We start from the raw sequence: 27143 nt of genomic DNA on the forward strand, positions 1-27143 counted from the left end.
GAGGCACCTCAGTATTGGTGAAGTTTCAGGAGAGATTTGAAGGATAATGGAGCCGTGTGGATTTTTTACAGGGAGCTCTATGCATAAGGGCTGGCTTGGGAGAAAGCACAGAGCTGCTTGTTGGAAAATTTGCCCGACAGATGAAGAATGGAAGAGAAGAGGCAAGGGTTGAGAGCTCAATACAATGTCAGAGATAGGGTTAGGACTAGTGTAGGACATGTAGGGCCTTAAAAGTGAAGAAAAGTATTTTGTGCTTGAGGTAGTGGAAAAGGGGAGCTAGTGAAAGGATGAAAAGAGGGGATGACATAGTCAAAGTGACAAGCCAGTAGATGATTTTTGTATCAAATATCATATTGCCTCAAACTGGTAGTTTAAAAGATAAACAGCTAAGGGCCTGGGCCTGCTCTGGTTGAGTGCCTATGAGAGCAAGATTTAGTCAAATTTAGTCATTTGGGCACAAGTAGCTCCAACCTCATGCACCTGTGAGGCCTGCTGCACCTGGAAAGGGCCAGCTCCTTAAAAGGGAGGACCCAAGCAGAGTTTAGATAGTCATTGAGCTCTTGAGTAAAGGCAGCTGGCTATGAGAATTGCTGGAGAGTCTCTGTTGCTTGAAACCTTCTGGTTGAATAGAGGGACCTTCTTAATGTGTCCTTCTCCAACTTAGAGCCTGGGAAGTTCAGCCTGGGCCTTTTAGAGTGAGAAAGGGCTAGAAACCCCACCTTATGTCAGAGATGACTCACCTGGATGTCTTGCAAGGTGAGTGGAATGAACCTGAACTGTTTGTGGGCTGTAGGCAAAACTGAATAGTCCTTTCTGGTTTGGATTGCTGCTTGCCCCCAGAAAGCAGGAGAGGAACTGCCTTGCTGATACTTATAGCCAGAGGCACATAGACCCTCCTTAGATGACTCTACAGCAACCCTGTTGGGGATGAAGGAAGCATCCATATGCCCTCCTCCCCTCCCCAATGGGGTACTCTAGAGGTAAAGCCTATGACAAGTGCCATTTATAAATGTGGAAACTGAGTCACAGAAAGGTTAACATTTTCAGCCTTTATTTGTATAAATGTAAGCATCTAACTCCACAGCTGAGTTGCCTCTCACTGTGCCCAGAGGAAATTAATAGCATGAGAGGCAGTAAGTGAGAACAAGAGACTCTTGAATTCTAATTCTCCCATCCTCTGGGTCAAGTCACTTATCTTTTTGCTTTAATTTTCCTATCTGCAAAATGTAGATAATATTTATCTTTCACAATGTGGATTGAGAGGATTGTTAATGTCTGTAAAGCTTTATATGCTAAAATTCATCAGAAGATGCCCAGTAGCTGAGGCTGCTTATATTGAAAAGAATCACTTGGAAAATATTTTTCAGGGTGGTTGAGAAAATCCTAAAGTTTCCTCCCTTCTTGAGATTCCCTAGGCCAGCCCTGTGCACAGTGGTGTAAACTGGGTTGACCGGAGGGAGGGTGAAAGAGTTTGTTTCTCAGCCTCAACCAAATGACTAAATCCACCACTAAAATCCTATTGTGTAATAAAAGCTACCTACATTTTCTGCAAAGTTATAATGATGCCAGATATCCTATTAATTTAAAATAATTATTAAAATTCCTAGTGTGCAATAAAACCAACTGACAGTGCTTACCCTAATAGGAGGCTTTTAAAGAGCCCAGGTCCTTATGTCAGGAAATGAGTAGCTTTTACATGAATTAAACCACAAACATCTGCATTAATCTAACATTAACGGTCTGATTTATAGATCAAAAAGCAAGGAAATTCAGTTACAGCTAAAACTCTCACTCTGGCTGTATTTAATCTGCTGACCCAGTGTATTAGGAATATGGTTGCTGCTGTGCTAAAACAGATTGGACATCGGCCTGAGCTACAACATTTAGAGATACATCCAAACTTTCCCGAAGTCTGGGAAATTTCAGAGTTTCACGTCTGGTGTTTTGTATGTCAAGCCCATCTCTGGAAGCGCCCAATTGTCCCTCTAGCTACAGGCTGCTTCTCTCTCATGGTGATTGCAAAATGCCTATCTTGCCAGCAGAGATCTATAGGAAATGGCTAAACTCACCGAATGGTTTCCTTGGTAGAAGTTCACACTAAATGTATAATCCAAATTATGGCTTAAGGGGCAGCAAATTTTCACAAAAATCCTCTATTGTTTTTATTATAATGAAATAAAATATACATGAGAGATATGTAAACTGTTACTTCCCAACAGCTGAACTAAATTATATACTTCATGAAGCATGCTCACTAATATATGATATGGTATGTGCTTTCAAAATCGTACACGTGTATAGCAGTTGCCATGCCCTCTGAAGCATGAACAACACCAGTCAAACACTGTTATGATAAAGAATAAGAGATAATCACTGGCTAGTATAAAACTATTCATTTAAAAAGTCTACAGTTTGAATACTTTTTTCTTCTCTTGAACATATGCTTAAAATTAAAACTTACCCAACAATAATGCTTGATCATAATTTTGTTAATAATCAAAATTAGAAGAGCTTACAAAAAAAAAATCAAGAACTATACCTATTTAGTCAGTGAGTTAGAAGGCAAATTAAATTAATTTTTCTCCATTAAATGGCTCACAGTATATTATAATGTGTGCATATATATATATACACACACACATGGACATAAACCATCTGTGGTTCATGCCATAAGTTGCATACCCACGTGATAAATTATGGAATCACACAATAAATAAAATTTGTTTCATGCAACTTTGACCTTCTCTCCTGCACTCTGCCCACAAAACTAGCTCCCCAGGACTATTTCTAACATACCAAACTAGTGAGCTTTAAACAGTTTAATGACCATCCAAAGATCTGTTTTCCTTCTAATTGTGGAATTTTCTCCTAACAAGTTCACCTGATCAAAGCCCAGGGCAAGGAATATTCAGTGACACTGGAATGGTGATAGATTTAAGATGTTCCATCTCTCAGTCCTGCAGAAATGTATAGCTTTATATCATTGTAGAAGAGATACTCCCAGCTTTTCAGTGCGATACTCCAACAAAGGAAAATCCAGAGACACAGATTTTAAAATTAGCACAGTTTTATGAATAGAAAAGCTATTTTAGGGAAAGGTTCAGGGTTATACTTATTTTATCTCTGTCAGTTTGTCCACCCATAGTACTCAGTCCTGAAGTGACATTCTGACTTACACTCCATGGAGTCAAATAGAAGCCCCTGTTTGCCCACATTTGCATGTTCTCGTTTCCATTGTTGCAGCACGTACAGCATTGCATCTTTCAAACTGGAACACAGAGGCTATGAGAGTATTTCTTATAAAATACATAATAAAATTATAATAATGTATTGTGTGATGAAATTCTCTCTCAGACTACTGGTGTATATTTCTCAATATTTTAGTGATTGTATGTTGAAGGCTAAAAGGCACAGAGCTGTATATCCCTGGAGCAAATGGAAAAATGTGTATAAAACAGCAAACAGAAGGTAGCCAAGACTCCACATATACTGACCTCCTTTCATTGAATCTGCTTTCCAGTTTCTAAAAAAGACTTGGAAAATCAGTATTGAAAATGCTATGTACCCAAAGGCCAGGAATGGCTGCAAATATCATCTGTGCATGTGCTTCAGGTACAAATCCAAATGCACATTTGAACTATAGAGAGACAAAGTTAACACAGACCAATAGAATGACTTGCAGCAGACTATAGACCAGGTAAAAAAAGTCTATAATGCTGTGAATGAAAACACAATTCATACCCTAAAGTAAAGAAATCGTAGTTGTGATTCCACATAAATCCACTAAAGAGCTGGAGGAAAAACATACGTGCTTTGTATACCCAGCAATAAGTGCTATTAGAATCATTCTGTCTGATAGGAATAAACAAAACATTACAAATACAGAAGCAATAAACCATAACAAGATGTGTATTACTTTTTCTTTTTTTTTTTGAGGGGGGAGGGAAGTGATTATTTAAATATGTACCTTGAGTGCATTTATGAGTTATGTAGTCTAAAAGCTGAGAGATTTCAAGCACTATAATATAAATTTAGCTCTAGAAATGCATAATCTGGCATGTGTTACTCTAATAAAAAGCAGCAATGATATTTAACAAAGAGAAAACTGACTGACCTGATGCATTGAAAGGAGATAGTAGACATAAAAGGAGTGAAGATCATTTGACATTCTTGACAGCCAGTCAGGAGAATCTACCAGTGTCTGCAGTTCTAAACATATCTTATAATTTAAATTGCATAATATTAGGAAGCAATGCAAATAGGTAAGAAGCCTAATATAATTTGTTATAAGGCGAATATTATTCGCTATTTATATAGAGCCAACTGTATGCTAGATGCAGAGCAACGTGACGTATGAAGATGAGAGCACAGATCTCTAGATTTCAGTGGGAATTAGGTGACTAAATATCTTTGACAATCCAGGCTAAGGTCACTGCCTCAAAGAACCTGCAAGCCCCATATGCAGGAAAGTACTTAAGAATGGGCTTAAACTTTAGCAAGTGTATAAGTGCTTTACTGAAGAGGGATGCTTCACTTTACATGTGAGTAGGCCCATTGCATTGAGTACCATGTATTTTTTTTTTTTAAGTACCATCTTCTAACTTATTGCAGAAGTCCAGGAAAACTAGTATATACTTTTTGACTACTAGCACACACAATGTGTAGTACTTCATGCTATGTACTTTGTGTTAATACAAACTGTGCCTTGACTAGCAAAATAAATGTGGGGCATTTACTGCTTCAGGAGGCTGGTATTGGACTTGTTATGTCATTCCAAAGTCTTCAGAGTTTGCTAACATCTCCTTACGATGTGAAGGTAGCTGTAGCCTATGTGAAAGGAGATCCTCTGGGTCAGGGTTGAAGCACACTGGTGACATTGTATGGGAAAAGAAGCTTAAACTCTGGCTTGTGCTGTGCTTCTTCTGAAGTGAGCAAGAGGAATTCAACCTTCAGGGCTGTCAATCAGACATCTGTCAGCAGCACTAAGTTCAATTACATATTTTAAAGTGATATATATATCAGTCTCTTTTAATGAGCAAACTTCGTGTTCATGAAAAGCACCAGCGGGCAGGCTAGTCAATTCCTCCTTTTGTCTGTAGAAAACCTGCAGCATGAGTGCCCCAATGCAAGATGTCCCACATTATCCTGCCAAACACTCTTCTAGAACTAGCCCTACTTCACTTTCCATGTCCATTCGTTCCTTTACATCTGTGATCAAACTGCCGACTCAGCAAGGTTCCTAGTTCCTGGAACTGTGCTGATGATAATAATACTTTGCACTGTTATAAATGTAGTAGTGAGTCAAAGTCTTTACCTTCTGGTTATTAGGTAACTGAAGCAAAATGAATTGGTGATATTAGTTCAGATCTTAGGGGACAAATATCCATCCTTACTTCAAGACAGTGGTGTTTGCTTAGCAGTGTGGATGCGCAAGGATGAGTGTGGGGGAAATCCTTACCATAAACTCGGGGGCAGGGGGGTTAAATTATGGGGCTGGGCACATCTGTCTTTTCTATTTTGACACTCATTTTATGTTACATGTTTTGAATGCAGTGCATTATAGAAATGGAGGGGCCCAATTCTCCACTGTTACCCCTAGCATAGCATCACTGATTTCAACAGATCTACACTCATGTAACAGACAAACTAGGGCCATAAAGCACAATAGCACTCCCTGGCAGAGAATACCCTGGTAAATTGTTTATGGTCTTAGATGGTGGAATCCTTTGTTTTCTTTTTCACACACACACACACACACACACACACACCCTTTTTTTTTTTTTTTTTTGCTGTAAGTCCAGAAAAAACAGCATTCACCCAAAACACCATGGTCATTTCTTGTCATGGGAGGCATTTAGAAAATGTTCAGAGAGCAAAGAAATTGCCTATAAATGTTTTATTAACTCTGATGTGTACCAGATCTCATTTCTTATCTCTGAAAATTAACGAAGAGTTAAATCCTGTGGTGGTAATGACTTGCTCAGAAATCCCTCAGAAGCTGATGAAATTTTGCTTGAGTAAGGGCTGCAGAATTTTACAAGACAGTAAAATCATAGCATTAGGAACAAAAAAACTACCTTAGCTAATTTTTAAGGTTCTAAAATGTATTATTTGTCTGTCTCTCCAAGCCCTGTTCAGTTAGATTCGTAGTACTGAGGCTGCCTGGCTTTAAAGAGCATGAAAGTGATGTTTAAAAACTCTAACATTTCAAAAATAGTTGGTTAAAAAAAATCCTGATGCTGTGGTTGTAAAGGGTTCACTTGGACCCTTTTGGAATGAATAAAGTCGTCAAATCTCAGGCAACTTTATAGCGTACCACGCCACCATTTATTTATATTGAATACATCCATATGCCATCACGTCCTTTAAAATGGGTTTCTTCACTTTTCAAAAGCTATTGATCCACCCCATGTATTTCCAAGGCACCTAATAGCAATTAGTGCCCCCTATACAAATTAGATTTGCTGTGAAGATCCCCATTGTGCATTTATTAGTGGGATCTACTCTGTGCCTGTTTCAGACTCAATAGCTTTGGCTAACTGTTGGTTTTGGCTGTTTTGTTACTCTTATGATTCCCTGTCTTCTGTCATTGCAGGGAGCCTTGCAATGTGCTCTGCAAATGATCGGTTGTCAGCTTTAGTCTTATCCTTTCTGGTAGGTCATTGCACAGCCAAGTGCCCTTTCTTGTGCTTCATGCTGGGCATTGTCAGTAGTATTGCCCAGAGGAACAGAGCTGTCACAGTGGGTCATGAATGAACAGCTGATCTCTGAAGTAATTTGGTCCAAAACCATGTAGGGCTTGGAAGATTAATACCGGAGCCATAACTTAGCACCAGGAATGAAGTGGGAGCTAGTGACGGGTAGAGATGTGATGTTTGTCACTTTCTTTCCTGTTAAAGAGGCAGGCTGCTGCTTCTAGCACAAGGTGCGGTTTCCATGGTCTCCCCCAGCTTTTTCTGAAGGTACATGTTATGCCAGGCACCGCTGCTCACAGCTGCCTGCAGGTTCTGGTTACCAGGTGAGGAATAAAAACACGCCCACACCAGGTAGGTACACTTATCTTTAATCACGGCTTACGCTCCAAACAGCAACGGGAGACTCTAGGGCACGCTGCGGAGCAGGCTGCCAGGGGACTTTGTCTTGCAATCCAAGTGGATTCATGGCCGAGTCTCATTGCGCAGTTTACATTTCAAGCTTTTATCTACAGCATAACATATCAGCTCTAAGGCACAGCTAGCATTAGCAAATTTACAGCACGTGACCTTGTTTCCTAACTTTCCTCCTCTTTTGGCACCACAGACAAATTCACACGGCCTTGCACAACCTGTTTACCAGGCTGAGTAGCGCCGCTTATCAAACCGGTCCTGACCAGACCCATCAAGCCCTTATCTCTGTCCCTCATGTCACAAACATCCACCCCTTGGCGAGGCGTGTCTGGTCTGACCATAGGTGATGGCTGCAAATACAAAACACTCCTGTATACTTTCTTCAATCTACAACAAACATAAACATTCCAAATACTAATCACGACAATTACCACTAGCATAAGTACAATTGGATGTAACATTAAATTTAAGAACTTGCTGGCCCCAGGGGACCATTTTAAAAACATATCATACCAATGATGTACTGTTAACTGTTGGACATGATATGCTGAGCGAACCACCCCTTGGCTGTCAATTGTCATTCTAACTGTTGCTACCCTGGACGAAGCCTCGGCTCGGGCAAAAAAATGCTGCACTCGTCACCCATCTAGTTGTAATTCGTGGGCTCGGAGCAGAAATATATAATATTCCTGAAGCCATTGGTGTGGTAAGGTAACTTTTAAATTCTGTACTTCGGTCGCATAAGCAGTGAGCATGTAGCTCCGCCCGGTGTCAAGATCCATCAGGGAGGTAACTTCGTCCCTGCAGTCTACCCCTGGCCCTATATAAATTGGCCCGGATGACCACCACACCATGCTAGCTGTAAACATGAATGCCGAGGTGGTGGAATTGGTACGGCAGTACAAACAGAGGGCTGGAGAATCCCTTCTCCAGTGGCTGGTGCGCATATGGGATGAGGGGGCGGACACGGTGCTGCTGGAAGCTTCTGAGATTCTTAAACTAGGCACCCTAATGAGTCATCCTGTGGTATGACAGATCCTGAGGGGCACTGGGAGTATTAATGGGAACCACTCTTTAGTGGACTGGGTGGTGTACGCCATGCGGCATGCTTGGCCCGACCCGGTGGATGTAGAGGATACCAGCAAGCCTTGGAAGACAATACCAGAGGCCATTGCACAGTTGTGGGAGGGGAGCACGCTAGCAGCAGCGTATGGTGGGGCGTTTCAGGGTCCAGATCTGGAGCCCTTTACCTCTGGGATCCGGTCCTGACTTGAAAGGGCCCCTCCTGGCAATCTTGGGAGTGGCGCAGGGGCGGAGTGTGTGGGACATGATAGTGCTGTTGGGGCAGATGGACCAGTTGGGTGACCTGGGCCCGACCTGATCCCGGCCAGTGGATGTACAGAAACTGCCCCCACAGGCCCTGCAGTCGGGGGAGCAGCCCCTAAAGATCAAGATCCACTGAAATCAGATGTTTACAGAGTTAGTAAGGGCTGGTGTCCCAAGGGAAGAAATCAATGGGCAGCTCAATGTAGTGCTGTTAAAGCGCTAGAAAGATTTGAAATCCAAGCCGGTGGAGGGGGCAGAGAAGAAGGAGGGGGGAGACCACACCGTTGGTCCCTCCCCCTCCGAGCCTGCACAGTCATTGTACCTGGCCCCGCTCCTTAGCAAGCCTGCACAGGCATCGTGACCCAGTGGATGACCCCGAACCCGCTGGCATGAAGGGGTGGCGGGTCCCCCACGAGTTATGCGGTACGAGCATAGCGTACACCACAGGGGACCAACGTCCTTATGTACCGCTGACTATTTACTGGAAAAAGGGGAGAAACTCCCAGCGGGTGATGGCCTTCATGGACACGGGGGCCAAGATGACTTTGGTCCACGGGAACCCCAGCCCGTTCCCAGGGACACAGATTGCAGTGGACGGATACGGGGGTGCCCAGATCAGGGTAAAGCCAGTTCGTTTGCGGCTTGCCATAGATGGCGGGCCCCCCTTTTTGGCCGTTGTCTTGGTGTCCACAATTCCAGAGTATATTGTAGGGACAGATCTTTTGTTGGGAAGGGAAGTAGATACAGATTGGGAGAGGTTCAGCTTTGGGCGGCCCGTGGGCATCAGGGCAGTGAAGGCTGCCTTGAGGGGGCACGCCAAATGGACCCATTGGTAGTACCTGCCCCCCCTTCTCCAGTGCACACCCCCCAGTATTGGTTGCCAGAGGGACATAAGAAAATAGAGGAGACTATTGCAGAGCTGTTGCAGGTAGGGATTTTACGCCCTGCCGCCAGCCCTTACAATAGCCTGGTGTGGCCCATGCGCAAGCCTGATGGGTCCTGGAGAATGACCGTGGACTATCGGAATCTGAATAAGCATGCGCCGCTGCTAAGTGCCGCGGTCCCTGATATTGTCACTATTGTGGAACAGATGGCCCAGGAGGCGGGGCAGTGGCACGCCATGATAAACTTGGCTGATGTGTTTTTTTCCATTCCCCTGGCCCCGGAGAGCCAAGCCATGGGCTGGTGTTCTCGGGACTTGGAAACGGCACCCCCCCTCCCAATGGAGGGAGTGAGACGTTTCTATTACATAGATAACATCCTGTTGACAGGGGATGACCCAGAGGGGGGTCCAGCAGACCCTGGACCAGACGATGTTACTACCTGAGAAAAAGGGGTGGGAGATTAACCCTGAGAAGGTACAGGGCCCAGCCCCAGAGGTAACGTTCCTTGGCATGATCCAGCGGGGGCCCCAACGAGTGATCCCCGAGAAAGTTTTGAAAACTGTGGCGGCCCTGAAGGTTCCCACGTCATTACAGGAGGCACAAGCCTTCACAGGCCTGCTGGGCTTCTGGTGCCCGTTCATCCCACATTTAGGTCTGCTGTTATGTTCCATTTATTGTGTCACGAAAAAGAAAGCTGTATTTGAGTGGGGACCTGCTCAGCAGACTGCCTTTGAAGCAGCCAAGGAGGCACTCCTCCAGTATGAAGCATTAGGACCCCTTGTGGAGGGTCGGACGTTTGAATTAGATGTGCTGGCTCAGGACAGGGAAGCCTCCTAGAGCCTCTGGCAGCGCCAAGCCGGGTGCCAAGTACCTATAGGATTTTGGTCCAAGAAGTGGGGGGAGGGGGAACCCAGCGGATCGTTACACCCCGTTAGAGCAACAGATAGCCGCTGCGTATCAGGCCCTCCTAGAAACTGAGAGACTGACCAAGGCAGCCCCTGTGGCCATGCGTACACAGCTACCCATTGCGGGATGGGTGAACAACCGAGGCCTGGGAGCACGTACAGGGGTAGCACGGAGCCAAACGCTGTTTAAATGGAAAATTTATCTGCAAGAGAGGGCCCACCTTAGGGGAGAAGCGCCGTCTGACACTCAGCAGCACCTGACGGGAAGCGTCCAGTTTGAAGCTGATACTGAGCAAATTGCAGTCCCTGCCTTGTGCTAGAGAAAGCCTCCTTCGGAGAGGTCCCCTCCCGCTCAAACTTCTCTCAGAGGCAGAACAGGCTAAAGCTCTGCCGCTTATGAGAAGGGGCATACCGACCCGGAGAGAACACCATCATCTATGCAGAAGGGCCGGAGGGTCCAGCCAGTATGCGGAGTTAAAAGCAGTTGAACTAGCCGTACTGGATGAAGAAGAGGGCCCCATGCACATCTATACAGACAGCTGGGCTGTCTGTAAGGGTCTGACCCAATGGAGCCCACTGTGGTGGGCACGCCAATGGACAATTCAGGGATGGCCCGTCTGGTGGGTGGGGGAGGAGCTTTGGGAAGGACTGTGGCAAGCGGCACACAAGAAACAGATTTTTATTGGACATGTCGATGCCCACCAAAAGGGGGGCAGATTAGCCAACCAGGCTAATCAAGAAGCTGATCAGCTGGCAGCAGTAAGGATGCTTGAGCCAGTCACAGAGGCGCTGGCCCACTGGGCACACGAACAAGGAGGCCACAGAGGAATGGAGGCCACCACGTAGTGGTCCCATCAGCGAGGCATCCCAACAAACCGGGATGTGATTCAGATAGTGCTGGAAAACTGACCAGTGTGCACAACTGTGTGAATACAACCTTGGATGAAGCACCCCACTGGCTCCCTAAAGCGAGGGACCCGTCCGGGTCAAGTGTGGCAAGTGGATTTCATCGGACCACTACCCATGGAAAATCATAAACAGTATGCCTGGACCATGGTAGACACCTTTTCTGGAGTTCTGCACGTATATCCAGCGGCAAGGGCTGCCCAGCAAACCACCATAGACCATAGGAGTGAGCCAGTTGATTACGATAAATGGAACCCCAGAGGAGGTAGAAAGTGAATAAGGCTCCCACTTTATTGGACAGACAATACAACAGTGGGCTGAAGATTTGAGAATCCAGTGGGTGCAGCACATACCGTATCACCCCCAAGCAGCGGGCCTGATCGAACGATACAATGGCCCACTGAAAGAGCAAATAAAGAAGTTGACTCCAGTCCACTCCTTGAAGGGGTGGACAAAAGTTTTTGACCAAGCTATGTTTATCTTGAATCATCGGCCAGTGCAGGGCACTACACCTTACTAAAGATATGTGAATCTACCCGCAGTGCCCAAAGTACACACACTGCGGGTGTGGCGTGTGTCCCCCATGGCAACTTTGTCCATTTGAGTAACAGAGAGCAGTGTAGGATTGGATTTAAGGAGCCCATTGCCGGAGATTTCGTTAACCCCGGGCTCAAGACACCTAATCCCCACAGGGTTGGATATGGAACTCCCCCATGGGTGCTATGGGCGCATAGCACCCCGTTCAAGTTTGGCACTACAGGGCATTGTGGTGTTGGGAGGGGTAATTGACCCCAGTTACAGGGGGGGTAAGATAAAGGTACTCTTACACAACCTCGGTCCTGCAACAGTTACCGTTCGCCAGGGAGACCGAATAGCCCAGCTGATATCTGAGCAATCCCTGACCCCTGATGTAGTGGTGAATGAAGGTCCAGGGCCCCCTACTAGAAGAGGACTCGGCGGCTGTGGGAGTACGGGGCGAAAGGTATGGGTTCATACCCCAGGGAAGGCCCCAAAAGAGGGGGAGATATTTGCTGAGGGCCCAGGGGATACCTTTGCAGTTCTGTTGAAAAATGATAACCAGCCTGTTTACCAGGCCAAGTAGCTCCGCTTATCAAACTAGTCCTGACCAGACCTTATCTCTATCCCACGCGTCACAAACATCTTCCGTGGCCTACAGTACACTGAGTTACAATTGTCCACCCTGGAGGGGATGAGTGAAAGGATCGGTGTGGCTAGGTTCTCAAACAAGAGAAAGGAGCAGAAGTTCCTAGTAGAGGGAGGTGAAAGAAGTTATTTCCATTGTTCTGCAAAATTTAGTTCTGAATCTAGTAAGCCCTAAAACTGCAGCTGTAGAGGAAGATCAGTGTCTTGACTAGATTCCACTCCTACCTTACGTTATCCCCCTTCCCACCAGCAACGCTCTTGAGCTAGCTCTTAAATTCTCATGGTGTTAATCTCTTTCAGGCACTGTGACGTTTTTCTGACACTGCTGAGCACAACTGCAGTGCAGGAGATACACAGCTGCATGGCATTAAAGCTGTGTTGACAACAGCACCTGAGATGTCTCAAATATTTGACACTAAATTATAAGCAGAAGGTGAGAATAAACACCCGAATAAAACATGGACTGGGGTTCATATAAGACCATTGGTCGCCATACGGAATGCCCAAAGGAATCAACAGGAAAATATTTAGGCCACAATTTCTAGACTTAGGTGCCCAAAGTTAGGCATGTAAATCCACATAAATGTGTGGTTTCTTCCAAAGGTTCTGAGCACCCACAGCTCCCATTACTGTCACTTTGCAGACTAAAGGCCACATTTTGCTCTCCGATACATTGGCATAAATCTGAAATGAATGGACTCCTGTTCCCTCTTGTAGATCTGGCCTCCCTTTTGTAGGAACTAAGGTAGGAAACAAAACCAACAACCTAAACATTTAGTCTAAGAAAGTGCGTGACATGAAATTTAGGCCATGATTCTGATCCCACATTAATTTAACGCCTCTGATTGCAATGGGGTTACTAGTGATTCAATGTTTTGTACGTAAGAAGGGAAACAGCCTCACAGATCCAAAAATCTAGTGTTACATTGTAATAAATCGGGCATAATTCCACTGGTTTCAGCTTCACACCAATGTAACCATGAGACAAATTTTGCCAATGAGGCTGAAAGCTAAGACTACAGGTTATGTGCTGTCACCACTGCTCATAAACAACTCGTACTGATGTGACCGGGCATGGGCGGAGTAAAGGCAGTAAATGGCAGTAAATATAATACTTATATGTTATATACATTTGCATGATTCTGAGGGCCCGATCCTGGTCTCCTTTCGAGGTTAACCTCAGTGTAACCTCCTAAATTACAGTCAGGCAGCAAAGCAGCAGAATTTGGCCATGAACTATGCAGTCAACTCAACTTTCAGATTATGAGGCCTTTGGCCCTGCGTCCCCCTGCTTTGCACTGCTCAGGGCAGGGGAAGATTCCCCTGAAAGAGGGTAATCTGCAGTGGTGTTGATGTAACTGGCTCTGTGTCATCCACTCCTTAGGGAGAGAGAGAGAGAGAGTGTGTGTGTGTGTAAGGGCAAGACTGGCAGCATGAGGGGAAGTAAAGGAGGGAGAAGGGGGACAGTGGGAGTGCACTGGGCCCCAGCTGATGCTTGCCAGCATAATGCCCCCTAAAGTAAGGGTCTTCACCAGCGTTACGACCCCTAATGTGTGATTCAAGCCAGCATAAATTAGAGCCACCTTTGCTTCCCACACCACTCAGATGCCCTGAGCGTTGGCACTATGCTCATGTCAAGAGAAGATTGAGCCCCAAGTTTCACATTAGTCAGTTTCTTTAAAAAACAAAAACAAAAACAAAAACAGTTGGGGAAATATCTTCCTCTTTCAAACCCCTAGAAAAAGGAAGTGGGGAGAAAAGCAAAGATGCTACAAGATAGTAACTATTTGTAGCTGTCTTCTGAGTCTGATCCATGCCAGCATTTAGTACTTGTGCTAAAGAGAGTTAAGTGTGCAGTATATGAAGCATCAAGGATATTCTCATCTGATGGTTGCAGAGAGCTTGGCAGCGGTGGTAGGAACTTGAGCACCGTTTTGAAACAGCAGCAGCAGTTCCAATAGCTTTTGTCTCAATAGGATCATCCTAGTGTGGGAGAAGTGTGGAAACTTCTGCTCGATTTAAGACACAAAAACAAAACAAAAAAAGGCAAGGCCTTAACCTGGCTTGTAACATTTATCCTACCTGCCTCCCCAGTAATAATAATAATAATAATAATTAATCATGAAATCCTGAGAGACAAATAAGGTCCTTACAGCCAAAGTTAGTGCTAAGGACAATAAGTGAACTGCTGATAGGGCATTTTGTACAATGGGCCCTGAACTTCTGAATTCCCTGTTATTCAAGGTCCAAAATACCCCAGCCTCATGAAACTCTGAGAAGGTCAACACTTTCCCAAGGGAGGAAGGACTTTATGTTCCAAGAACCAGCTCTTGGGGACAGTAGTGGTTTTGGTTTCCTGTCCTGGCTTTGAGGAAGTTTTCTAGGGGTTTTTTGTTTGTTTGTTTGTTTGTTTGTTCGTTTTTGTTTTTTTGCATTAGCATGCAGCAAAGGTTCCCAGAGCTGGGAGTAGGCACGTGGTTTGTTTTGTTTTGTTTGTTAATGTAATGGAGTTGTGCAAGTCCAAATGAACAGATAGTGCTAACAAACCTATACATGGCAGCTTCAAAGGTGAGCAAATACTTTGATGTGTACAATTTTGGTTTATCCCAGATTGTCACCATAATGTGCATCATTTGAAGAACAAGGAATTGTTGCTGTTTTTTCCTTCTCAGCCTGTTATTCCAAACCAAGCATGCAGAGGCAGGGGGAGAGAGGGAGGATGGATGGATATGCATTTGATGAAGGCAATGGTATTACTTTTTCTGGCAACTCTGGCAAGATAAGTACAATCATATTTAAGCGTCATACTGCTATGTTTGAAGGAGAGTATTACTTTACAAGGATCAATACACTGAACAGTCACATCAAAAGGAGTTAAGATCAAGGAAAAAGATTAAAGCCCAGAGAAACTAGCAACATAATTATAGCCACACAACAGCGTTACCATGAGATGATCCTTGTAAGCCTGCATTTAGTCCCATGCTTTTTTCCAAAGTGGTGGAGTGCATAGTCCCACAAAGTGTCAGGACACAACCAATCTGCAATCAAGACTGAGCCACAAGTGTCTGCTATATGGTTCTGTCACTCGATAGTTCTAGACCTCGAATGCCCTGAGGCATGCTCTGATTTAAAATAATTCATCTCCAAACAGAAATAAGGAACCGTGATCAAGTTGTCGATTACATGGCTCACTGCCCACTGGATTTCTCTTACAAATCCCTTGGTACACTCTGTCTCAAGCAGGAGGATATATATGCCTAAACTAGAAAGTCCTGGATCCCTGCAGAGCAGTTTGTGGGACTTGGCAGTAATTATGTATGGATTACAGCATTTTTGTAGAACTATGTTGGTTCTAGAGTGTAAATATGAGCAATTTGCATGACTTTATCACCCTTTGACATTTGACTCTGTAATTGGCTTCAGTAAAGATCCTACCAGAGGCAATACCTTAAGACATCTGCAGTTTAATAGCTTTACTCCAGATTCCTAATATAAATTAATAGGGCAAACAAAGCACAGAAGTGTGCAGTGGTGATTACACAGGTCTCACTTTGAAGATTGTCTAAATCTGATGGTGGAAGACTTCCTTTACAAAGTGTGTGAATTACAATGTAGGTTGAGTCCTGAAAAATCAATGATCACTTTAATCACTCAGTGAAAGGCTTTGCAAATCACAAGCAATTCGGTGTGTTTAAAATATTTAACCTTGCATCATTTTAAACACAGTGCCAATGCAGCAGAAGTCCATTTATTACATTCTGTAACTGCTACTGGAGGATAAGAGAATCATATAAATCCACAATAGCTAAATGAGCAAGTATATCATCAAAACTGAAAGCCTTAGAAACCTACAAGTCACCTATGTCAGCTTTACCTGATTTATAAGGTTTAGCTGAGGTCACTCTTCAAGTAGCAAAATATGTCAAGTGCTAGGAAAATCCCTGTTCGGTTTCAGAGTAATAGTTCACCATGACTTTCACTGATTGGAATAAACTCTTCCAAGGTTTTAGCACTGGAAAAGAATGTGGAGAGTAAGGCATAAAACAACTCCAATGAAAGACAAACCGTTATTTAAGACACCTTAACAACTGTGTCCGAGACTAATTTCCAGATGGCAGATATGCATGAATGTGTATGGTAAAAAAAAGAAATAAAAAAAGAGGGGCTTTCAATCCAGGCAGGCTAATATTTAATCTAGTAAAGAATAATCAACTAAACACTGTTTCACTTCATCTGGATGATAGTGTCGTGGAAAAGATCACGCAGCTTCTCTTTTAGGATTGGATCGAGCAGAACTTTAATCGGGACATACACACAGGAAGCTATAGCTATAGGGAAGCCCAGACAGTACGTCCCTGCGCTGATATCTGGAACTTCCCCTTGGTACAAAATACATATGGCTTATATAGGTTTTTAAGATTCCTTTTTACATATAGATCGTATAGTGGAGTTTCTGATACTTAACAGGTCATTTACCGCACATAGTGTATTTATAACACACAAGGGGGCGTCTTACGGTGCCAGCATGTCCCGGTGATTCTCCCAGTGCCAGTGAGTCCCAAGTCACATACAGTCATTTGTTATCTATCTGCCAGGGTATGGCTGGGTGCGGCTACAAAGGTAGTTAACATCCTATAACATAGACCAACGATTTTGCATTTCTATTATAGTTCTAAGACCTCCTGCCTGAATTTAGCATTTCTATCACAGTTCCAGTCTAAGGCAGCATGTCTGAATTTTTGTGATTCCACAATAGCTATCTGTTGGGATTCCATCCGAGACCTTTTGCACTCAGCTTATCCAGAACACCTTGTCCAGTTCTGGGAAAACACTTCATCCAGTTCTCTGGGATCCAAAACACTCAGCTGGACTCTGGATTTCATCACTGGTTCCTTTGTTTGGCATACAGCAAAGCTATGCTGAGTTGATGCAGACTCATGCACACCACACATCCCAAGTTATATAGACCACCTCTTCCTTTATATACATTTACATATTACATTGCATTTGCAATACATTACACCACACATTTTTGGCTTGGCGTGGTTTCTTTACAGGAACCAATCCCTGTACAGTATGTTCTGTCCATTTGCTCTTCATGTGGAACCTGATTTTCCCTGTCCAGGCTTATCTTGTCCCTAGGGCCTAGCATCAGGGTATTGCTGCTCATCTTAGCTAGCACAGGCATCATAACTCCAGCATCTGTTTGTCAAGCTCCTATTTACAACTTAACCTTCCATTCACCTTCCAATTATGCCCACTAATAAATGAGACAAGTTACTTATGTCAAGCCAGGCCTGCACTATCCATCTGGCAAAGCTTTGACTTTAATAAGGAGATCCAAATCCTTCTCTCCTATGTTCAGGTTTCCCTTCTCTTCCATTCTCTGCCTAGGCTGTTTTGTTTCAAGGAAATTGTCTTTCAAACTAGATGATTCTGGATTTGGTATCACGGCATTTTTATTGGTACTGTTGCCAGTTTTCAATATTCCAAATATACCTTCTCTATTTTCCAGGATCTAGCTATACCTGAAGCAGATGGGTACGTTGTTAGGGCCTCTTAGTTCAGAAGAATAATGTTTTCTATTAACCTGTTTCAGGCGCTTGGGCGAGAAATGAGTTTTGCGCTGAACACCTCTGTTTAAAAAGGCTGTAGTAGGGTCTTCCTATTTTGAACAAATTAAAAAAAAAAAATGATGTTTAAAGTGAACGTAGTGCTTATGGAGGACGACAGACTGGCAGCAGTGAAGAATAAAGCTTTCTGCTTACCATGACAGATAAAGCAAAAACACGCTTCATCATACCACCCCACCAGTAGGCCTCAGCCCTGCTTTGGGGAGAGGTCCTCCAGGAGGGGTTCCGTTTCTGTGCCCAATGCCCACGCCTTCTTTGACCTATCTGCTGGCCCTGACAGCAGTTGTGGTTGTATCCCTGCCCACTAGGAACTTCCCTGAGACTGGCTGTCACACAGCCAACATATGGAAACAATTTCCAGGCAGTGCTGACTAGGTATCAGTGAACTAGTGACCTAAAGGTGAACCTTGCTCTATCTCATTACAAATTACCTGAATCCCCAGCTTTCTAAGGGCAGTGTTTTCCTTCCAGAGTCATATTTCATATCCTATTTACAAAAAGGCATCGGGAAGGAAAGCCATATAAGCTCAAGTATCTTGGCTTTTATAAAGCTCGTTTCCAGCTGAGCCAGTGTGTTACATAACTTCAGGTGCTGTCAAGCCTATGGCTCTAAACTGTGTTACGCTGACATCTAGTGGAGATTTATTTCATCTAACATGATACAACTGCCAATTATTCTAAAGGAAAAGCTCTTATAACGTGATTAATCCCAACAAGAGGGAACCTCCACGGAAAGCCTATTCTGAGCAGAGGCAAAATCTCCTAACCCTTTCCCCACCCCTGATAAGTGACTAAGTAGCCGTAAATCTCTATATCTCTTCCTGGCTCACAGAAACCAGGAGTGAATGGGAATCCCCACCGCCTTCCCCCACCTCTACCCCTTGTTGTAGTTTCTGGCTCTTCTCTTTCTCCTCTCAAGTAGCAGGGGAGGCACAGGGACTTCCTTCTGAGCCCTGCGCCCTCAGCATTTTTGATAGGCAGAGGAAGACTTGACCATTCAAATACTCCCTCAAACTGGGAGAGCACAGACTGGTACTCTACCTATGACTGAAACACCACCGTCTGTGATACCAGTACATGAAACTCTCTGTGCCCTCATTAACTGAACTCCCCCTCTCCTCCCGCATTGATCATGATGTGCCTGATATCCTGCAACATGTAATGGTGCTGTAACTCTCAGCCAGATTGTAAAAAAGTAAATTACCATCCCCAGATCAGTTCCTGGTAGACACCAGGAGCTGCTTTGAAAGCTGGGAATCTACCTGGTAAAGCAGTGGACAAAGGGCTGATGGGGCATTGACACAGTCCCTCACAGTCCTCTCCTAAGGAACCAGGTGAAATGGGGGAGGAATTGGTTAAATCTCTTCTGCTCCTCTCTTTCCCTTTCACAACCCAGTGGAGCAGAGGGGTGACTGGCAGTAGCCTGAGGCTGTTTCTAAAGAGCTTTACTAAAAGCAACAAAGGGAGAGCCTTCTCCTAAATGTGCCAGACTCAAGTTTCTTTCCCAGACGCTAACAACAACCCAGAACCTTCAAAGATGTTCAGGATGCTCTGCTCACCCCAAGGAAATAGGCCAATTTGCAATTGCTGCAGGAGTGTCCTGAGTCAATTACCCTTTCAGCTGATTAAAAACTGTCCTGGAAGGGCACTGATGAGAAGTCTCTTTCAGTCCTCATCACCTAGGATGAAACAATGTAATTGAACTAGGATGAGATAAAAGAGAGATTCTCAGGGCTTGACAAAAAATGAACTAAGTCTAGTGCCATTCACAAAATCGTGCTTCAAAGCCAAAATGTTGAAATTGGAGAGCCAAATATTCTGAATGAATAGCCTTATTTTATGCACCATTCCCAATGAAGTGAGGTTTGAAACTTCGATATAAAACCCATTAAGGAGAAATTTACAAAATATTTCATTTAGTTGCACAACTTCCATGAAAGTTCAGGGGACTGACAGAACCAGTGTTTGATTTTATTTGTTCTGCTTTACTTTTTAATACGAAGTTCAACATCTTTTATAATAGCCAGCTTCATATTTCTTTTGACCTATGTAGGTGAAAATCCATGGCAAAGTAAACAACATTTTTGGATGTTGCTAGCTATCTAGTCAGTGTACTAGGCTGCCTCTGACACCTTTGGTGTTCAGGATTGTAAACTAAGTAGTCTCAATATCTAGGTTAATAATATAGCTCAAGAACTATAAAAAACCTGCCTAGTTTTGATCCCTCCAGGATTAATTTAATACTTCTTCCTTTAAAACAACAATCCATTTTCTGGTTTTATTTTCCTGAGCTAGTTTAGAAATGCTTGGATCAAATATTATACTGCAGGCAGTACAAAATTGTGGTTATGTTCTGTGAAGGTACTTATATTGCTTATGTTATATGCCAAACTCAATAACAAACATCCCTGCAAAAGGTAACAAATAGCATAATCATCAAGGAAAACCACTATGTAATTTAATTTGTACTCTCTAGCATAAGGAAAATAATTCAAGTCACTAAAATATCTATTAAAACTATTTGTGCAGCTTAAATGGTAGATTATATGACTGTTTCTTACTGCAATTAAATCCATAGTTATAAAACAGTTTAACTGGAAATCAGCAATGCTACAATTGACTGAGAATGAAAAATGCTGTTGCATATTTGTAACAGCTAGTTCTGATAATGGACAATCAGCATATTAGCACCAGCAAAAAACTGAAAAAAGAAACATAAAATAGCAGGTTGCAATCTGATCTGAATTTTCATAAATGCATAGGTCATCTAAAGCATTGGAGTATATAAGCACAAAGACAGGCTTCTGCAATCATGAGGAGCTGACCTGGCTGGCTAAAAGTTATCCCCGCTCATACACAGCGGTTGTGTTTTAGCAATTTCATTCAGCTTCCATTTATTGTCCCTCTATCTCCTTTCCTACTACTGCTGACTAGTTCCTCAGCTCCGTGTTAGATTGCTGATTTCTAACTCAGCAGTTTGCTTCAGGGATTTGTCCAGGTTTCTCACAGTACTGATAGCCCAAAAATCTCAGCCATGGAGATGACAGCTCATTCAGCAGTATCTGGAATTTTTGCCATCTGGCGCTCCTCTTGAAATGATGACCTGACATTTATTCTGTAGAGGGAGACAAAGCCCACACCGATGACATGAACTGGCAGCTGTTTTCACCTGTGCCACACAGAAGCAGGTTGACAACTTGCCACCCGGGCCCCTTTCTGTGCAAGGAGACCTGTCCAGTGTCCCTTGCTATTACTCTGTTTGTAGGGGCCTGATGTTCTTTACAAACAGCCAGTACCAGAGAAACACAAAATCTCCCTTCCAGCTTTACTGAGAGGATACTTTTTGGAGGAATGGAGCCCATTCCTGACTGACAACTGACACACCACTTTGTATCTGGAATTAGGAATTATGACAACAGGCAGAATGACAGGATGTGTTAGGACCAAGAGTGGTCCAGTGCCTTGCTTACTCAAATTGCTGCACCTCAAACACAGGAGGGCAGTACTCCAAACATTCTAGCAACTATCACTAACTTCCCCAGCTGGTTGGGGTATTTTGAGACCTCCAGCAAATTTTAATATCCCATCAGCGTGTCACCTGCTTTTCCACCTTAGAATCATCTTAACTTTCATCATAACTTCAGCAAGGCTAAATGGCCTGCCCACTAGAACAAACTGGAACATCAATGCCTCCCCTCAATACATGTGTTTCAGGTTCTGATCCTGACCCGTGTTATCCTGGGCTCCTACCGACTTATTTCCACTGTACTCAAGGATCACATGCTAAAAATGGGGCTGATGAGAAAATGGTTGCTGTGGTTATGTTGCTGAACTCATATGGGAGGATTTCCTAAGCTCAAAGGTTGATGGTGGCATTGTATATCTGCAATAGGCAAGTACAGCACCAACTCCAGAGACACAACATTTTAGAATGATCTGATTTCCTATGACATAGGTTACAAAAGTACTGTAGTATTTTTGTAGTCTGGATTCTATGCAGCGTTATCACACTATAATTACTGCCTTCAGAGCTATTTTATTGTGTCTGCATGGAATCCACTTCTCCCATATACATCCCAGTAGTCAGACTCTGTTGAGGAAAAGCAGATGGGTTGGAGATGTGAAATCCATCCGCCAACCCACAACCCAGGTGTGGGACTGAAGACAATAATCTCAGCTATAGGCAGAAGTAGCTGCTTCTTCCCCACACAAGTGGCGCCCGAAGGGCATCGGGGGTCACTGGATTAATGTAAACTGTAAATTCAGTTGCCAGCTCCTTGGCATAATTGGAATAATTCAGGAGCTTCTGTAAATATACAAATCAGGATATTTTAGAATATTAACTACCTTCTGCTCTTTTAAATAATCAATCTATCATTTTGCATGTGAAACTGAACACTACAGTATTTCTGAAAATGGCCCTTGGCATAATTTAGAGCAGCTCCAAACTGCTGTAAGTGATGTTGCCACAGGCAGTGGCTGCAGTGGACATGGAGTTGGCAGAGTGCACACCTCCATTTGTTCCGGCCTGCTCCTTTCTTTCCCTCCTTGCCCTCCAAAAAACTCATGCTAAACAGAGCTGCCTGTACTAGCTCCCAGTGTGAGGAGTCCCTGTGGGGGAATCCTTGGCTGACTCAGTAGGGCATCTTTCCAAATGGTGCAAAAGAGTTGGAACCAGCGTGCTATTTGAGCTCACTGTGTTTGACTCACAAATCATGTAGACTCTGGAGGGGAAAAGAAGGTCCAGAAAAGGAGGAGGGAGGAATTGTGAATGTTACATTTGGTTTTTGTCATCGTGTCATTTGTGTTGACATTTTCCAATCTGCTCTAGTAGTTGGGGATAGGAAATCACAGAATTGGATTTTTAATAAAAGAAAAGCATGCATCTTTACACTGGATTTGCCAGTGGAAGGTATTCACCGTAGAAGAGCTAAGAAAATGGATAGTTCAACTTCTCTTTGGATTTAGTATAGGAGTATATATCTTGAATGCAGTCAGGACTGGAGGAAATTTCTCCCCAACCGCAGGGAAACAGACACACATGCTCATTTAACAACTAATTGATTTATTTAACAATACAAATTTCTTTCTACTGCTTGGTTTAGCAGAGAGAAGTTGAGAAACAAAATTAGCTTATTTTTTAAGTTTAAATGTTTACACAAAAACAACCTTTACTTCAGTAAATATAAAATTTACACACAAAAACGACAATAAAAAGAACAGAATCATGACAAACCAACAAAAGAATGGAAATTCAGAGTAAAGGACCAAATGTCTAGGAAGGATAGAATGGGGTGATGTTAAGAAAGCATCCCGCCTGTACATCTAAGTATCTAAAGTCTGATGTGTGATATAAAACCAAGTACATTAAAATACGAATTACATCTTTATTTTATACCATCTTTTTTGTGACTATAAATACGTGAAAATTCTGTAGGTCACATATTTAATACGTGAAATATATATTTTGCCCCTTATTGGAAATTCATTGGAGTGCTGTGCATGCAATGTGTGTGTGTGTTTTGCTACATACTGCAATCAATAAGGTCTTTGAAGTCTCTCTCCAGACTTTACTTGTCCTTTGTAGGTAGCATAGTTCCTTGGTTCTTAGAAGCATGTTTCTTTTCCAATATGTATTATTTCTCACTACGTACAATTTTGTAGTGAGAAATTAAGGTTGCTTTCAGCAGTGGTTCCCAGCACTTTCTTCACTTGCACTAGTTTATTACCAGTTGAAGGTCTCCACCGTGTCAGCCAGTCCCTCTACCTCTTATTCGCTTTTGCCCTTCACAGCCCCAAGCTCCAAATCCACCTCACCACTCCCAAATATATTTGGGATATACAGTCCTTTGAGCTACCTTGAGGAAAGTGTAGAAATATTTAGGGTAGAGCTAAAGGCCACATAACCCAAGAACAGGGATTTATAGTGATAATTGACTTTAGATAGTCTTTAAATTCATCTGCTGCTTAGATATTAAACTTTGAAATTCTGCTTTCTATATATTTAATGTACAGAACATCTTAATAATGGAAGTGCTACAATGTCTCCAAAAAAACACAAGGTCACATGGGAGAGTATAACTTTTGAAACAGGATCCAATTATTTGTAAATTATTTTTAAAGGGATCAATGAACACTTTAGTTGTACTCTGCTATTTCTCAAGTGTCATCACTACAGTGATTAACACCTTAAAGAGAAAATGAGTGACTATACTTTTCAAACTGTATACACTTGCATTTTTGTTACACACCAATGTTACAAATTTCCTGGTGGGAAGTATAAAAATCTTTTAATTTTCAATTCCACTTACAAAAGTGCACTTTCCCACAAGTGTTTTCACTCTTTTATCATATCATATATAATCCCTGGTTAAATCCCTTCCATGCCTTTCTTTCCCAGAGAGCTGACAAAGCATCCAATAATACTTTGGAAGACTCTTTTCAATGGACAACAGTTCTCTGGATTGGTGAATCACGTACTAGCTACTTAAATTAAGAAACAAAGCATTAAGATATCGAGAGCCTGGCCCTGTTCCAGCTGAAAAAATTAATGGAAAAGTCATGTTGACTTTTATGGGAGCAAAATTGGGCCCAGACCATTTATCCACAATAATGTCAATAGCACCCTCTCACTAACTGCTCTCATTTAAACTTAAAAAACTCATTAGTTAAAAAAAAAAAAATTAAGGGAAAATAGTTTTTGTTTAAAAAAAATCCTATGGAAAATGTTTACTTTTAAACAATCCACAGGAGTACATTAAACATTTAATAGCAAACCTTTACTTGAGTATATTAATTTACCAGATGATCCAGAGGGACCTGTGATACAATAGCTTTGCAATGCTATTATATTTAAATTCATTCAAATATTAATTTAAATTAGGAAAACAAAGAAACTACTTCTTGGGGAACATGTTTATTGTGTTTGAGATGATACACTGGGTGCTCTCTGAGCTACAAAGGGAAAAAGGAAATCCTTTCATTACAAACTGACAAAGGTAAAAGTTAAAACAGTTTTCACAACAGCATGTACCACATATTGGAAATAGATCTGGGTTTAATACAAATGACATAATTCCTAATAATCTACAGCTACCTTTAATAACTTCATACAGATAATGAATTAGGCTAAAATGCACTATAATATTTGGTTGACTTCAGGAACAGTATCCTTAGTACATCACAAAATACATTTTGATATCCCAAAGAAGCAAGACTTGCAAGTAGGCTTTTTAAACATAACTAATCTACCGCTACAAAGTACTACTCTTGATAGCATTTACCTTTTTTAGGGAGCAGTATCCCAGTCTTCAAAAGGATAAAAGCAGAGAGTAGAATCAGTATAACATATACACAGAAGTCCGTATTGTAAAGGCTATAAAGATTTGTTGCACACTGTAAAGTTGCCTCCCACACCTTCACAGTGCACAAGTAGTTTATGTCATTTATGTTGCATATCTCTTGGTCCACTGTCTGGCTATCCTGTCATGTTCTGCTCTGTTGGTCAGGTACTGAGTGGCTATGCTTCCAACCAGAGGATCAGCTGTAAGAGTTTGGGGTAATAGGAGACGAAGAAAGGGAAGAGAAACGACATTAGAAATCATTCTATTAAAAAATGCAACATTTTAAAACTCACTTCCCAACACACACTTTGTTAGGCTAAAAAATGCTATGCTTTGTTGCAGAGGGCTTGATATACAAGACATTTGCAAGAACAAACACACAAAGCAGTATGAATAAGAAGGATTTTAATCTGTTTTGATTATCTGCAGACTCCAACACTTAGTTTATTTAAAAGACAGACAAACATCCGTGTTAAAACATTACAGCTTTTCGTTACAGTTGACACAATATGAAAATCAGCTACAGGCTAGGAGTTGTGCAAAACCAGAAGCAGCACAAAACCATTTGTGTCTGGAAGCACTTGATATGCAGTATATATATTTTCACACTTTCAAAATGTTAAACTTAAAAAACCTCTGAACATGCCACAGGAAGCCAAATTACTCCAATGCAGATTAACACATAGCCAGTCTGAGTTGACACAAGCATGATCTGTGAAAGATTTCCTCATGACCCCCTTAAAAGAACAGTTGTGGTTACTTCCAAGGTTACTAAATATCACATAATCATCTAAATTTTCATACGTACACAACAGACTCTACCAACTCAACCGGAAGCCCATTCTCTATAAAGAACCACCCGACTCGTCCACCTTGAGGTACATTTACACTGCAAAAGAAAGACCTATGCAGCAAATAACACAGCTTGGGTCAGCTGACTCAGTTATCATAGGATGGGGCTAAAACGAGCAGGGTAGATGTTCCTGCTTGGCCTGGAGCTTGGGCTGAAACCTAGTGAAGGAGGAGGGTGTGTGAACCCAAACTCCAGCCCAACAGGGAACATCTGCATTGGTATTTTTAGTCTGGGACTTAGCATGAACCTGAGCCGAAGGACCCAGGCTCTGAGAGTTGCTGCCGCAGTCTTCTGGGTTTGTTTTTTTTTTGCAGTGTAGACAGACCCTTAGTTAACCCTATGCTCCCCAGGTCTCCTTTGACCAAATCATTGGGATTAATTTTATAAATACAGTGGGCATGCAAATCGTTCTGCTGCTGAGAAACGTTACCAGGTCTAGTGGAACTCTCCCAAACACAGAGAGGGAAACTCTTTGAAAACGGCAAAATTTTTCTAAACTGTGCACCTATGAGCAAGTTTAAATATTTAAATGTGTCTCCTCTTAAGTCTTCTCTGGACTCTCTCTCTTTCTACATAGCCTCTCCATTTCATTTATCATACTTGTAGCTGAAAGATGAACTTTCTCCAGATGAGTCCATGTCTTTCTGAAAATAAGGTTACTAAGCATGGCCACTACAGTCCACTAGTTTTCAAACTTTGTGGCATGGCATGCGCTCCCTGGAGCGGGGAAGGTACTTGTGGGGGAACAACAATGTTATGGGGGTTGGGGGGAAAGGGCTGCAGCCGGCCAGGTGTCCAAGCCACGGCAGAGCAGCACTGGAGAAAGCACCCCTTCTCCAGTCTCACATAACAATTGCTCAGGCTCCCTGCCCTGGTTAACTTACTTCTCACTCAACCCCTTTAACAACTTGAAATAAAAGAGAAGAAAAAGCAGAAGAACTGATATGTTGTTTAAAGGGATACACCATCAACATTTCACCTTCTTTGCTTTGCCCTTTCCTTTATCTGGAAACATCAGAGTGT

General features: G+C 42.7%; 1 protein-coding gene and 1 long non-coding RNA gene across 3 annotated transcripts in view; one reads left to right on the forward strand and one right to left on the reverse strand.

The window, feature by feature from the left end:
• The first annotated feature begins 573 nt into the window (after positions 1-573).
• The window catches only part of LOC137153591 (uncharacterized), a 32392-nt gene continuing 5822 nt past the window's right edge, over positions 574-27143 (forward strand). The window contains exon 1 of the long non-coding RNA XR_010919846.1: positions 574-756. This is a non-coding gene — a long non-coding RNA (uncharacterized lncRNA). The remainder of the gene's footprint in view (positions 757-27143) is intronic.
• The window catches only part of UBE2E3 (ubiquitin conjugating enzyme E2 E3), an 82703-nt gene continuing 78516 nt past the window's right edge, over positions 22957-27143 (reverse strand). The window contains exon 6 of one of the 2 annotated variants that reach the window (XM_067549089.1): positions 22957-25467. In XM_067549089.1, the coding sequence (XP_067405190.1) occupies positions 25370-25467 (98 nt within the window). In that variant the 3' untranslated portion in view covers positions 22957-25369. The remainder of the gene's footprint in view (positions 25468-27143) is intronic. The other variant, XM_067549090.1, reaches the window with a different exon arrangement.

Source organism: Emydura macquarii, unplaced genomic scaffold (genome assembly GCF_026122565.2).
Source record: "Emydura macquarii macquarii isolate MOO-44397 ecotype Brisbane River unplaced genomic scaffold, CSIRO-AGI_Emac_v2 contig_1253, whole genome shotgun sequence".
Taxonomy (NCBI): domain Eukaryota; kingdom Metazoa; phylum Chordata; order Testudines; family Chelidae; genus Emydura; species Emydura macquarii.